The 14,726-nt window shown below is 48.2% G+C and overlaps 1 protein-coding gene across 1 annotated transcript in view; it reads left to right on the plus strand.

Annotated features, from left to right (window-relative positions):
* The first annotated feature begins 12,609 nt into the window (after positions 1-12,609).
* The window catches only part of UBE2W (ubiquitin conjugating enzyme E2 W), a 56,940-nt gene continuing 54,823 nt past the window's right edge, over positions 12,610-14,726 (plus strand). Inside the window, exon 1 of the mRNA XM_056113398.1 lies at positions 12,610-12,659. Within this exon, the coding sequence (XP_055969373.1) occupies positions 12,645-12,659 (15 nt within the window). The 5' untranslated portion in view covers positions 12,610-12,644. The remainder of the gene's footprint in view (positions 12,660-14,726) is intronic.

Below are 14,726 nucleotides of genomic sequence, written 5' to 3' on the forward strand. Positions count from 1 at the left end.
ATCTGTGAGGGTAAATCATCTGACTGCTGCAGGTGATTTGTCTGAATTGGAATTACCCGTGACGTATTCGATATGCCAACACAGTAACAAGTGTCACAATGGAGACATTACTGGGCCCCCTGGAAGCAAATCGATGAACAACAATGGGAGGACAGTGGCAGTGACAGTGACAGGGGAGAGAGGGAGGGAGGGAGGGACGGAGGGAGGGAGGGAGGGAGCCTTGAGAAAAGAGAGCTTCCATCTCTCTGCCCTGGAAACCTCAGCCACAGGAGAAATGCTCGGTGGTGGTCAGGACTAGGAAATTCAGCTCTGGGCACCTTTGCAGCTTGGACACTCACATCCTGCTGGCCTCACAGGACAGCTGTCAAGCTATGAAGTTCACGTGGTTTATATAACACAACGCCAAGTTTGAGGAGCCATGGAGTCAGACTGGGGCGAGGAACGGCTCTGAAGGAAAGGGGATGTCAGTCGCCCCCTCTGCCCAAGTGCTCAAGGCTCACAGTCTCCCCTCAAAGGGAAAGAAATGTCAGAAGGAGATGAGAGTAGAGTTAAAATCGTTCAGAGAACTTGGCTGGGGAGAATGTGGAGAAGCAGGTGAGAGGCGAGAGAGCACACATTTCAGATTGATACGTGGGGGAATCAAACCCAGCTCAGCTGGGTGCAGAGCAAGTGGCCTTCTCACTGGACACTCACTCCAGCCCTAGAGCTGAGCTTTCTTTTTCTTTTTCCTTTTTTTTTTTTTTTTTTTTTTTTGGTTTTTGGGTCATTCCTGGCGATGCACAGGGGTTACTCCTGGCTCATGCACTCAGGAATCACTCCTAGCAGTGCTCAGAGGACCATATGGGATGCTGGGAATTGAACCCAGGTCAACTGCGTGCAAGGCAAATGCCTTACCCACTGTGCTATCACTCCAGCCTAAACTGAGCTTTTTCGACACTGCCCCTGCCTGGGCGAGAGTCTGTTGCTAAAGTGTTGTCCAAGAGAAGGGCCTTGCACTCTTACAGGCCTTTTCACATTCTTATCACAAACTTTAGATTCTCTCTGGACTGATGACTAGGGAACATTCTATAAAGGTCTTTCCCAGTCCCAGCAAACACCCCTTACCCCCTTACTCCCTGCAATCTATCTGCCTGCACAAAACCATGAATCCTGGAAAAGCAGGGTTTCTTTTTTTTTTTTTTTTTTTTTTTTTGGCTCTTTGGGTCACACCCGGTGATGCACAGGGGTTACTCCTGACTCTGCACTCAGGAATTACTCCTGACGGTGCTTGGAGGACCATATGGGATGCTGGGAATCGAACCCAGGTTGGCCGCATGCAAGGCAAACGCCCTACCCACTGTGCTATTGCTCCAGTCCCTAAAATGACAAATTTTGAGAGGTGTATTTTCATGGTCATTGTTTCCCAAGACTCCTTATTATGAAAGGTCTAGAATAATGCGACTGAAAACTGCTTGAGGTTTACAGAAACACTGGACAAAAGACATTTTTTTCCTGTTTTTTGGGTCACACCCAGCAATGCTTAGGGGTTACTCCTGGCTCTACACTCAGGAATTACTCCTGGCGGTGCTTGGGGGCCATATGGGATGGCGGGAATTGAACCCGGTCAGCCACATGCAAGGCAAATGCCCTATCCGCTTACCATCACTCTGGCCCCCTAGACAAAAGACTGTTGTGGAGTGCCAGAGAAATAGCACAGTGGAGAAGGTGCTTGCCTCGATCACAGCTCGCCTGGCTTCCACACCTAGCACCCCGAGCTCTGCAAAGTGATCCTTGAGGAGCCAAGTGTGAGTCCTGAAACACTCTAAGGTATGGCACTGATGCAGGTGATGCAGAAGTGGCAGCGGTGGGGCTCTGTGTTTGCTCTTGATGCTCAGGTTCTTCAATATCTTCAAGAATGAGAATACTGAGTAATAAAGCTGCTCAAACTCAGAATTATTGGAAAGTACAAAAAATTATTGGAAAGTAGAAGAGGAAAGAAAAGGAGCTCCCCAGGTGGGGAGGAACTTAGTATAGGACTAAGTTAGAAGGGTGTCTTGTGTGCGCCCTCTTAAAGGCTCCTTGCATTCCTCATCAGTTGACAAGTATTTACAAAAGATGCCAGAAAGTCACCGGGATGTCTTGCTAGTCTAAATCTCTTCAGACATAATTGCCCATTATCGTAGTTTCCCTGTCAGCCGAGGCTCCAGGGCAGAGTTTTATGTTCCTGGGAAGCCCCAGGAATGCTGAGGCAGAACCTTGGGGATGGAATGTGTGTCAGGTGGATGGGGGAGAGATGCAACATCTGGACAGAGAAAACTGTGGCTTCCTCGCTTACTAGCAAGAGGAAACTGAGGCTTCCTCTTTCAGCACCAAAACAAAATAGAAAGAAAGACAGACTGAAAGAAGAAGGAAGGATAGAAGAAAGAAAGAAAGAAAGAAAGAAAGAAAGAAAGAAAGAAAGAAAGAAAGAAAGAAAGAAAGAGGGAGGGAGGGAGGGAGGGAGGGAAGGAGGGAGGGAGGGAAGGAAGAAAGAAAAAGAAAGGAAGGATAGACAGAAAGAAAGAGAAAGAAAAAGCAAGCAAGCAAGCAAGCAAGCTTGCTTCTGTTTTGCTATCCTGGGATTTTCTGGCTCTGGTCTGGGATGAGCCAAGTTTGTTGATATAGAGCATCAAAGCTCTAGGTTTACAATGCAGTTGTTTGGTCTTCCTCTCCAGGGAGGAAGCATAAAATACAAAGGGTATGAAGAAATTGAATCAAGTTTATATTTGAAATTTAAGGCTTTGGCAAGCCCTTAACGTTAATCAGTGAAACCTTCCTCAGGCTGGAGAGATAGCACAGAAAATAGGGCACTTGCCTTACAAGCAGCCAACCCAGGTTTGTTTCCCATCACTGTATAAGGTGCCCTAAGCACTGCCAGGAGTAACTCCTGTGCAAAAAGCCTAAGTACTACTGGGTAAGGACCAAAAAAGAAGGAAGGAAGGAAGGAAGGAAGGAAGGAAGGAAGGAAGGAAGGAAGGAGAGAAAAAAAGAAAAAAGAAAGGAAGGAAGAGAAAAAGAGAAAGAAAAGGAAGGAAGAGAAGAAAGAATGAAAGAAGGAAAGAAAGAAAGAAAGAAAGAAAGAAAGAAAGAAGGGAGGGAGGGAGGGAGGGAGGGAAAGAAAGAAAGAAAAAGAAAAGAAAGAAAGAAAGAAAGAAAGGAGGGAGGGAGGGAGGGAGGGAGGGAGGGAAAGAAAGAAAGAAAGAAAAAGAAAAGAAAGAAAGAAAGAAAGAAAGAAAGAAAGAAAGAAAGAAAGAAAGAAAGAAAGAAAGAAAAGAGGGGCCAGGTGATAGTACAGCGGGTAGGATGAGGCCAACCCAAATTTAATTCTCAGTATCCCACATCATCCCCTGAGCACTGCCAGGAGTAATTCCTGAATGCAAGACCCAGGAGTAATCCCTGAACATTGTTAGATATGCCCCCCACAAAAAAAAAAAATGAAGGAAAGGAAGAAGAAAGACTCTCTTAATCACCTTAATCAGCTGAAGCTGGAGCATCTATAATGACTTGAGGGAAAATGTTTTCCTATCAGAGTAGTAAGCCTTAAGATTAGCAAAGAATTGAATTGGGGACATTGATGGAGGGACTTCATCGATACTGGTGAAAGGATTAGTATTGGAGCATTATACACTGAAACTCAATCATGAATAACCTTGTAACTTTGTAATTTGTGGTGAATTAAAAAATGAAAAATAAAAAGAACCATAAACTTCTATTCACTGACAAAACAAATTACCCATATTATGGACCAGTTCATGTGCCTGAGGAGGGAGTTGGACAGAGTTATTCTCCACACGTTAAATGGCCCTTGTTGGGGCTGGATCGATAGTACATTGCATTCCTGGCATCCTATGCGGTCTCCTGAGCACTGCCAGGAGTATCCCTGCATACAGAGCCAACCACAGCCTTGCTGAGACCACTTTTCACACGTCCGAACAAACCTCATGCATGAAGGAACTGGCAGAGGAACCCAGGCATGCGGGTCCCAGGGCTGAGATCTCCAAGCCTGCTCGGATCGGGGCTGAGCATCCTCCACCCAGATCCCCATCTTCCAGAAGGCAGGCATCACACCCACCAACTGCCACCAGCGCCAGGTAATCTCATCAACGGCTAAGACCAGAGACTATAAAACCCAGCTCCCAGAAGCATGCCGTGCCGCAGCAAACTCCCCGTGGAGTACTCGTTATGCAAAATACCAGTAAAAATGATGGGTCTCATTCTTGTAACCCTGAAAGAGCATTTCACAGGGCTAGGATGAAGATGTTACTGGTGCCTGCTCGAGGCAATCAACAAACAACAGGATGATCCTGATTGTGATAGAGCCAGGAGTAAACCCTGAGCACATTAGGTGTGGCCCAAAGGGAACAAAACAAACAAACAAAAACACTAAGCCAAAACAAAAAAAAACCCAAAAGACAAAAACCAAAAAAGACCTTTGTTGCCACAGAAATGACCTGAAAGGGTTTTGACAGGCTTTACAGGTTGTACCATGGGCAACTTTCCAACATGGAAGACCTGTTGGAGGACCGTGGATGCCAGTCTCATCAAATCCTGATAGGTCCACAAAATAATTTCATTACAACACTGTGTGGGCTGGAGCGATAGCACAGCAGGTAGTGCGTTTGCCTTACACGAAGCCGACTGGCCGACCTGAGTTCAATTCCTCTGCCCCTCTCGGAGAGCCCAGCAAGCTACCGAGAGTATCTTGCTCGCACGGCAGAGCCTGGCAAGCTACCGAGATGTATTCGATATGCCGAACACAGTAACAACAAAGTCTCACAATGGAGACGTTACTGGGCCCGCTTGAGAAAAATCGATGAACTACGGGAGGACAGTGACAGTGACAGTGACAACACTGTGCATTAGGCCGTGAATGGGAAATAATCTGATCTGTTGGCAATTTTGACCAAAGTCCCATTTTCTGATCAAAGGTACAGCATGGCTCAATCTATTTGTCTTTCCAGAGAATTGCTCTTAAGTTATTAGAACAATTGTTTCTGTAAATTAGAAAGGCTTTAAAAATAGCCATATATAAAATTAAAAAATAAAAGATCATGTTAGTGAACATCTATTATTTTTGCTGTTATTTGATTTTGAAGGTCACATTTGACAATGCCCAAGGCTTACTCCTGATTCAGAGTTCAGGGGTCACTCAGGAAAGAGAGAAAGACTTTTTTTTTTTTAAACTGTCTTTTATGATTCATTTCACAGCGGATAGGGCGTCTGCCTTGCACGCAGCCAACATGGCCGACCCGAGTTCGATTCCTCCGCCCCTCTCGGAGAGCCCGGCAAACTACTGAGAGTATTCGATATGCCAGACACAGTAACAACAAAGCCTCCAATGGAGATGTTACTGGGCCCACTCGAGCAAATCGATGATCAACGGGAGGGCCTTTTTATTTATTTTTTTAATTTTACATACAAAATAATTTGTACTTTATTTTTATTATTTTTTTAAAATTTTTATTAGTGAGACACCATGAGGTACAGTTGTAGACTTACAAATTTTTGTGCTTGGGTTTCAATTATACAATGATCAAATACCCATCCCTCCACCAGTGCCCATTTCCCACCACCACGGGTCCCAGTATCCCTCCCACCCCCCACCCCCCATTCCACCCTGCCTCTGTGGCAGGCCATTCCCTTTTGTTCAAGAGAGAAAGACTCTTAATCAATCAGCTGAAGCTGGGGCACCTATAATGACGTGGGGGAAAAAATGTTTTCCTTACAGCGTAGTCAGGGTAAACCTTAAGATTAGCAAAAGAAATCTCATAATTATTCTGGCTCTTTGCAGAAATCACTCCAGAATTACCTAGTAAAATATCAGAAATCCAAAATCGCGTAGCCGCAAAGTGGCTGCGTGACATCATATGGTTCTCATAACCAGCTATAGAAATCAAATTATCTCACAATGCCTTTTCAGTAATTCTGATTGTTGGGGGGAAATTCTAAACAATAATGGTGCATCTTTTGTTGAAATAATGGATGTAATCAAAGTAGAGAGAGAGTTAAGTAGAAATCATCTGCCTGACAGGCATTGGGGTGGGTGGGAGGGGGGTATATTGGGGTTCTTGGTGGTGAAAATTAACTACTGGTGAAGGGAAAGGTGTTTGATCATTGTATGACTGAGACTTAAACCTGAAAGCTTTGTAACTTTTCCCACAGTGATCCAATAAATAAATATAAAAAAAAAAAAAAGATTAGCAAAAGAATTGAACTGGGGACACTGGTGGAGGGACTCGGGACCATATGTGGTGTTCGGAGTATCTAGGTCGGCAGCGTGAAAAGCAAGCGATCTATCCTCTGTACTACAGCCTGACCTGTCAGTTCTTTTGCTCAGTGACTCCATTTCAGATGATTCAACTAGAATATTCTAGATCTTTCTTTGCGGGGCTGGAGAGATAGCACAGCGGGTAGGGCGTTTGCCTTGCATGCGGCAGACCCGGGTTCGATTCCCAGCATCCCATATGGTCCCCTGAGTACCGCCAGGAGTAATTCCTGAGTGCAGAGCCAGGAGTAACCCCTGTGCATCGCCCCAGGTGTGACCCAAAAAGCAAAAAAAATTAAAAAAATAGAACTTTCTTTGCTTTTTTGTTTGTTTGAGGGGCCACACCCTGCAGTGTTCAGCGTTTACTCCTGGCTCTGCATCTAGGGATCATTCCTGATAGGCTTGGGGGACTCTATGTCGTACTGGGGGGTTAAACCGGGTTGGCTACATGCAAGGCCATCATTCTACCTGATGTATTCTCTCTCCAGCTGCTTTTTGTCTCATGTCACAGGTTTCTAAACATATAGCTTATGTGTATCCTATTTGTTTTATTATCCCATGGAGGTAGAAGTGTGAGTAGTCTGTGACATGAAGGAGAACCTGCTTTTTTAAATATAAGTCACTACTGATTGCTATGGAAATTAAAAACTGTCCTACCGTTGTTCATCGATTTTGAGACTTCTTGTTATTGTGTTAGGCACATCAAATATGTCATGGGTAGCTTGCCAGGCTTTGCCGTGCGGGTGATACTCTCAGTAGCTTGCTGGGCTGTCAGAGAGAGGCGGAGGAATTGAACCCGGCTCAGCTGGGCTGGCTGTGTGCAAGGCAAACGCCCTACCACTGTGCCATCACTCCAGCCCTTGGAAATTAAAAATCAATGCCTCTCTTGCAACCACAGGACCCAAAAGATGAGAGAGAACAAAAGGGAATGCCCTGCCACAGAGGCAGGGTGGGAAGGGGGGATGGGGGGTGGGAGGGATGCTGGGACCCATGGTGGTGGAGGATGGGCGCTGGTGGAGGGATGGGTACTTGATCATTGTAAAACTGAAACCCAAGCACAAAAATTTGTAAGTCTGTAACTGTACCTCATGGTGTTTCACTAATAAAAAAAAATTAGAAAAAAATCAATGTCAATATAAAACTTATAATAATCCCTTAAGTCTTCCAATGTCCATTTTAAGTTATCACCAATTGTGGGTCTGAGACAGCCCCATGGGCTAGACTGAATGTTTTGCATGCAGGAAGCCTGGGTTCGATCCTTGGCACCACCTGGGTTCCGGGAGTGACCTGAAGCACAGAGCTGGTCCAGGTGTGGCCCCTGAGCACTATCAGGTTAGAATAAAGCAGAAGAAAAAGTAAAAATGAAAAATCTTTTTTATTTTTGTTTTGCTTTGTTTTGAGGCCATCCCTAGCTGTGCTTAGGGCTTACTCCTGCCTCTGTGCTCAGGAAGCTGGGTCAGTCATGTGTAAGACAAGTGCCTACATGCTATATTATCTTTCCAATCTCCCCTCCCATCTCTTTAAGTCTACAGTGAACTCTATTATTGCTAAATTGGTTTTTTCCAAATTAATTATACCAATTTTAGGGGCTGGAGTAATAGCACAGTGGGTAGGGCGTTTGCCTTGCACATGGCCGACCCAGGTTCGATTCCCAGCATCCTATATGGTTCCCTGAGCACCACTAGGAGTAAGTCCTGAGTGCAGAGCCAGGAGTAACCCCTGTGCATCGCCGGATGTGACCCAAAAAGAAAAAAAATTATACCGATTTCATTCCTATAGAATGTATGAAAATAACTTCCTATTCCATTATTTCCATATTTCCATATATTTTGCCTTTTGCATCATTCTATGAGGCCATGGGAAACATTCTTTAGGAGATCCTTCCGATAAGGAGTAGGAGGAGGAGAAGGTGAAGGCAAAGAAAAAAAAGAAGAGGAGGAGGAGGAGAAGGAGAAGGCGAAGCAGAAAAGGAAGAGGAGGAGGAAGAGGAGGAGGAGGAGGAGGAGGAAGAGGAGGAGGAGGAGGAGGAGGAGGAGGAGGAAGAGGAGGAGGAGGAGGAGGAAAAGAGAGAAGGTGTCAAAAGATAAAATACTTGCCTTGAATGCTGCCAACCCCAGTTGGATTCCTGGCACCACATATGGTCCCAAAAGCACCTCAGGAGTCATTGTCGAGCACTAAACCAAGAGTAGCTCTTGAGCAGCACTGGGTGTGACCCAAATACTCTCCCATGATCCATCTAACCCCGGGCACAGAGAAATAAAATGTGGGTGTGGAAAGAAAGCTCAGTGGACTAGGGGACAGCTTTCATGTGCTTCACAGGTCAGAGGCCCTGGTTTGATGCTCGGCTGTGCAAGGTCCTCTGTGCACAGACAGGAGCAACCCCCAGTACCAGCCAGCAGCCCCGAGGCATGGCTGGGTGTGGCCCCAGAACCAGAGAGAGAGAGAGATGAGTTGTTTAATATTCAGAGACTGGATAAAGTATTTCAGACATAAAACTTCATGCTTCCTAGATATTTCTACTCTATTTGAAAGCCACTGTGTTAGTTCCTGAGTACTTTGGATCTTTCTGTTATATATTAATAAAAAAATTAAAATAGTGAGAAATTGTACCATATTTAATATTTCTTAGGAAGGATATGACTGCTAGTGATTTTTTCTTCGCAAGAAAATCCCTTTTAAACACCTACCAAACGCAAAGGAGAGGAGTAGATGTTGATTTTACTGTGAGACATTTTTTTTTCCTTATTGGTAGCTTTCATGGGAGGTTGGGAGGCCGTTGACGCTAATGATGTCATAATGTGTTGTTTGTGCGGTAATCTGAAGTCATTAATACTTAAGCCTTTTTTGTTTTTATGACACCCAGACGTGCTTGGGGCTTATTCCTGGCTCTGTACTCAGGAATTACTCCTGGCTGAGGTGGGGATGGGGGAACCTTCTATAGTGCTGGGTATTGAACAAGGATCAGCTGCATGCAAGGCAAGCGCCCCACCTGTTGTACTTCTCTCCAGGCTAGGAAGGTTTTTGTTTTGTTTTAGGCTATACTCAGTGGTGCTCAGGTCTTACTCCTGGCTCAGCTCTCAAGGATCACTCCTGACTAGGTATAAGGTGTCATAAGGGGTGCTGGGGATCAGAATCGGGTTGAACATATGCAAGGCAAGAGCCCTATCTGCTGCACTCTCTCTGTCCCCTAGGAAGACTCTTTTAAACAAAGTAGAAATTAGATTCCTCCCTTTATTCATTGATTTGCTCAAGCGGGCACCAGTAACGTCTCCATTGTGAGACTTGTTTTTTTATTTTTCTTTTTTTGCTTTTTGGGTCACACCCAGTGATGCTCAGGGGTTACTCCTGGTTCTGCACTCAGGAATTACTCCTGGAAGTGCTTGGGGGACCATATGGGATGCTGGGAATCGAACCTGGGTCGGCCACGTGCAAGGCACATGCCCTACCCGCTGTGCTATGGCTCCAGCCCCCTTGTTACTGTTTTTGGCATATCAAATACATCACAGGTAGCTTGCCAGGCTTTGCCATGTGGATGTGATACTCTCGGTAGCTTGCCGGGATCTCTGAGAGGGGTGGAGGGATCGAACCTAGGTTGGCTGTGTGCAAACGCCCTACCCACAGTGCTATCACTCCAGCCCAGGAATAAAGATCTCTAGTATATGGATATGTATATGGGTTTTACTCATACTTGAAATGTTAATAAAGACACAGTTTGGGGGTTGAGACGCTACTGAGATTTAATATGTTTCTGGATGATTCCTGGTTACCAGGAGCATCCAACTATTCCTCAAGGACCCAGTCACTTTGCACAACAAAAAGAAGTTTGAGGGGGGAAACAGACTATATAACTTCCTCTCACAGAATAACTTGTTTGATAGTAGCACTGTAGCACTGTCCTCCTGTGTTCATCGATTTGCTCTAGCGGGCCCAGTAACCTCTCCATTGTGAGACTTGTTACTGTGTTTGGCATATCGAATACCTCACAGGTAGTATGATACGTACTTGTATTGTACATTTTAAAGTACCTTTTAAAGATAATGTACATTTTTGTACATTTATTTAATTGTACATTTTAAAGATCCTTCTGGGAGATGCGTGCTGAGAGTGGATTCTAGACCGAACATGATTGCCACTCAATGCCTCTTTTGCAAACAGCACCCAAAAGGAGAGAGAGAACAAAGGGGAATGGAATGCCCTGCCACAGAGGTAGGGTGGGATGGGGGTGGGAGGGATACTGGGAGCACTGGAGGTGGAGAATGGGCACTGGTGGAGGGATGGGTACTCAATCATTGTATAACTAAAACCCAAGCGCAAAAATTTGTAAATCTGCAACTGTACCTCAAGGTGTTTCACAAATAAAAATAAAAAAAAAAAAAGACCCTTCTCTTTCGGGTCTTATTGACATGAAAGAAGTTTTAGAGAACAAGATGATTTTAAGAATGGAAGGAGAAGGACCATAGTAAGACCGTTGAGTGTTTGCCTTGCATGTGGCAGACCGGTTTCAATCCCTGGCACCCATATGGTCCCTGGAGCACCTCCCAAACTGATTCCTGACTGCAGTAGCTGTAGCATTTCCGAGTGTGACCCCAAGACTGAAAAATAAAATTAAAAACATTTTAAAGTGGAAGGATAGGGGCCAGGGAGCTAGCTGAGCGCTGGGCTGAAGGCTGCACGCAGGAGTCCGGGGCTCTGTCACAGCACCACGGTTTTGAGTGCTCCACAGGAGTCATCCCTGAGCGCTGCACTGGGAGAAGTCTCAAAATACCGATGAGTGTCCCCCACCCCCAAAGGCAGGGTGGATATTTATACTGCTGCTGTATTTGTCAATTTATAGATATTTCTTAAATGACTGCCAAGCTAATGACAGCTTTTTTAAATAAATAAGCTGGTAAATGTCTACTCATGTCCTTTTTATAGTACATGAAGTACAAGCTTTTGGCTTTCACTTACCTCTTTATAAACCAATGACATCTTCAATTCTGGAACAGCTTTTTAAAATACGGTTTCTCACAAATGTTGGCGGAACCGGTACATTCCCCAAATAACTTCAGTATGCTCAGCTTTCCCTACGCAAACACATCCCTAGGTCAAACGACAGCAACACTGTCCATCACACAGTGTCTAAAGTGAGAGAAAATCTAACTGCATACGTTAGAGAAGTACGTGTTAGAGAACACTATAACAATTTAAAAAATCTACAGCCTAGGATGTGGCTCAATGGTGGTACCATGTGGGTACCAGTACCTGCCTGCCATGATGAGACCTGATATGGCAAAAAAAATTTTTTTTTAATATTTTTACCTAAATGGTCCATGGTTAGAGCTTCCCGCTAAAGCATGTGCTTTACCACGTGGGAGGCGCTGGGTTAGATCCCAGGCACTTAAAATTTAAACTCAAAAAGTTAAATGTCTTGGGACAGAGAGATAATACAGTGGGTAGGGCTTTTATTTTGCTCGTGGCTGACCTGAGTTCGATCCCCGGCACCACATTTGGTCCCTGAGCGCAGAGCCAGGAGTAACCCCTGAGCACCACCAAGTGTGTCTCCAAAACAAAACCAATGAAATTGTCTTACCCAGGGTCAACTTTCCGATCGGTCGTGGCTACCATAACAACCATTCAACTATTATTACACGTGGGAGTTTAAAACTCCGTGAGCGGGGTATAGGGAAATCGCGCACAGACAAAAGTGATGTCTTTTCCAGGCAAGACTTTCAGGCGCCACAAACTAGACTTTCAGAGCGTCGTGGGCTCCCAAATCCCACCAGTTCCTTGTACCAGGAAATCTTGTTTCTCTTCTCATCAAATTAGGAATCCGGGGGGTGGGGGAAAAACAAAACAAAACAACTCTTCCAGTTCCTCAAAACCAAAAAGCAACCCCGAAGGTGTGAGAAGGAGCCCGGGGGTGGGGGAAATGCCATCGGGAAGAGAAAACGTGTGTACACCTGTGCTCGGAAGCGCACACCACGCGACATCAAAACAACGCCCCGGGGCCGGACAATGTCAGGCCCCCGGCGCTCGAGACGAGACAGAGGACCGGCCTCCGCGGGGACTCGCTCGGAGCCCGAGCTAGCTAACGAGCCAGACAGCGGCGGCGGCGGCGGGGTGGGCTGCGCGCCGACTCCCGCGAACGGGCAGTGATTGAGCGGACTGACAGCGCCTCGGAGCGGCGGCCCCGCCCCCGCGCCCCGCCCCCGCGCCGCGCGCCAGCCAATCGGCGCGCGCCGTCCCCTTCCCAGCGCGAGGCCCCGCCCTCCGCGCCTGGGCGGCTGGGCCCCCGCGGCGTGACGTCAGCACGGCGGCTCCGCCCCCTGCGTCTCTGGCCTCGCCGGCCGGGGGGGAGGGGGCGGGGGATGGTTCCATCATGGCGTCAATGCAGGTGAGAGGAGTTTGCAGCATCTGGGGCGGGCGAGGGAGCCGCCGAGGGGATGCGAGCGCTCCGCGGGGTGGGGGGAGCGGCGTCTGGGGGGCTCGGGGGAGGGGGGGGCTCCCCCGGCGGGCGCGAGAGCGAGCCGAGTCGCCGCTCCTTGGGCAGCTTCGGGGGCGTTAGGGAGGAGTGCGAGGCGGCGAGGAGGGCGGGTGTGTGTGTGTGTGTGTGTGTGTGTGTTGGGGACTGGGGGTGGGGGTTTGTCGAGGTCGGTCGAAGCGGACACCCGTGAGCCGGGAAGTTGGGGCATCAAGGAGAGGCTCCGCGCCGGAGAGGACGAAGTTCGGCGTGGCGGTGGCGGCCGTGGGCTCGGAATCCCCGCACGCCCGCCCGCCCGCCCGCGGCGTCCCCGGGGATGCAGTCTCCTCGGCGGAAACAGCTGCTCCGCCGCCGCCGCCGCCGCCTGGCTCCCTGGCGGCCCCCCGGACCGGGCGCGGGGGGCGCCGACGGGCTGCACGGGCGCTCGGCGGCCTCGGCTCCAGCCTCGCTCCCTCGGGCCGGCCCGCGGGGGCTGCTCGGACCCGGCGGCCCCTGCCCGGTCCGTGCGCGGGTCTCCGCCCCGCCGTCCGCCCCGCCGCCTCACTTTCCACCCCCCTCCCCCCCCCCCACTCCTCCCGAGCTGCCCCTGCGTCCCCCCGACATCCTTTTCCGCCTACTTCTGCCGTCGCCCCGAGAGCTGACGCCGCCGGGGTGTGGGGAGCGCGCTCCTTCGCCCGCTCGCTCGCTCCTGTGTGTGTCTCTGTGTCTCTGTGTGTGTGTGTATGTGTGTGTGTGTCTCCTTCCCTCCACGGCCCCACCCTGGCGTTCGCGGCGAGGCGCCACGCCAAGCCATGTGCCACCCCCCCTTTCTCCTCCGGCGCTCGGGTGGCACCTTGGACGGGACCGGGAGGCGGTTTGTGTGAGCCGGGGTCGCGTCCGCCTCGCTCGAGAATGCAGGGCTGCTCCGCGTTCCAACTTTTTTTTTTTTCTCCACCCCCATCCCCCCCCACCACTCCCACTCCCCCTTTCGGCTCGTGCCTTCTTCCCAGAGGCAGGGGTGGGGGCTTCGGGCTTAAGATGGCAACCGCAGTTGGGGTTTCCCGGCGGGGGTGGGGGAGGGCTCTGCGTACTCTGCAAGTCTGCAGGTCATTTTGCAAAAACGGGAGTCCAGCGCCCCGGGAGTCCCGCGCCCTGCAGTCTTGGAAGAGGTCGACCGCTCCCTGGGAGTTCGTCGAGCGCTTTTTTTTTTTTCCTTCCGGACTTAACCAACCTCTGGACCGCGTCTTATTTGTAGGATTTCGAGCTTTTTTTTTGGTTTGTAGAGGAATAGGCGATCTTCCTAGACGACCCCCCACCGCGCCCCACCCTTTTTTTTTTTTTTGCTGGGTGAGAACTTTGTTACTTTTCATCTCTTTTTCTGCGCACATCTGCTTTACTTTTGCTTCTAGAAGCCATCTCTTTGTACTGGTTCTCCACACAATATACTTTGTACCTTAGTTTCCACAACCCAGACCACCCCCCCCCCATTTTCCCTGCAGAATAGGGAGAAGAAGCAAAACAAAACTTGGCATGTAACATTCCTCGCTGAAGAGATGTCAAGAAAAAACGAGAACAATTTCAGGAAACTATACACTAGTGTTCCCTTAGTAGAGAAGTTTCATCATTTGAGGCCAAAAAAAGGAACTGTGGAACACACTCTGATCTGTAGACAGGCCGGATGAAAAATTTCAGAGTAAAACTTGAGATTAAAATTCACAGTATAATGATTTGACACGATAAGGTGGAGGATAACAAAAGCGCTTGTTAGCATTAGACTTCAGTGTGACTGGAAAGGGCGAGTTTCAGGGTTTTGTTTGTTTTGGGGCCACACCCATGGGGTCTCCAGGGCTGTGCTTAGGGGACCATGTGGTACCTTGGAATCAAGGGCTTAAACATGAAGCGAATGCTTAGGCCATTTGAACTATTCCCCAGGTGCCCCAGGTTTCGGTTTTAAAGAGAAAGTTAAACTGAGTCACTAGAGAAGCTATATTGATAATTTTG

This window comes from Sorex fumeus, unplaced genomic scaffold (genome assembly GCF_029834395.1).
Source record: "Sorex fumeus unplaced genomic scaffold, SorFum_2.1 ptg000002l, whole genome shotgun sequence".
In the NCBI taxonomy this organism is placed as follows: domain Eukaryota; kingdom Metazoa; phylum Chordata; class Mammalia; order Eulipotyphla; family Soricidae; genus Sorex; species Sorex fumeus.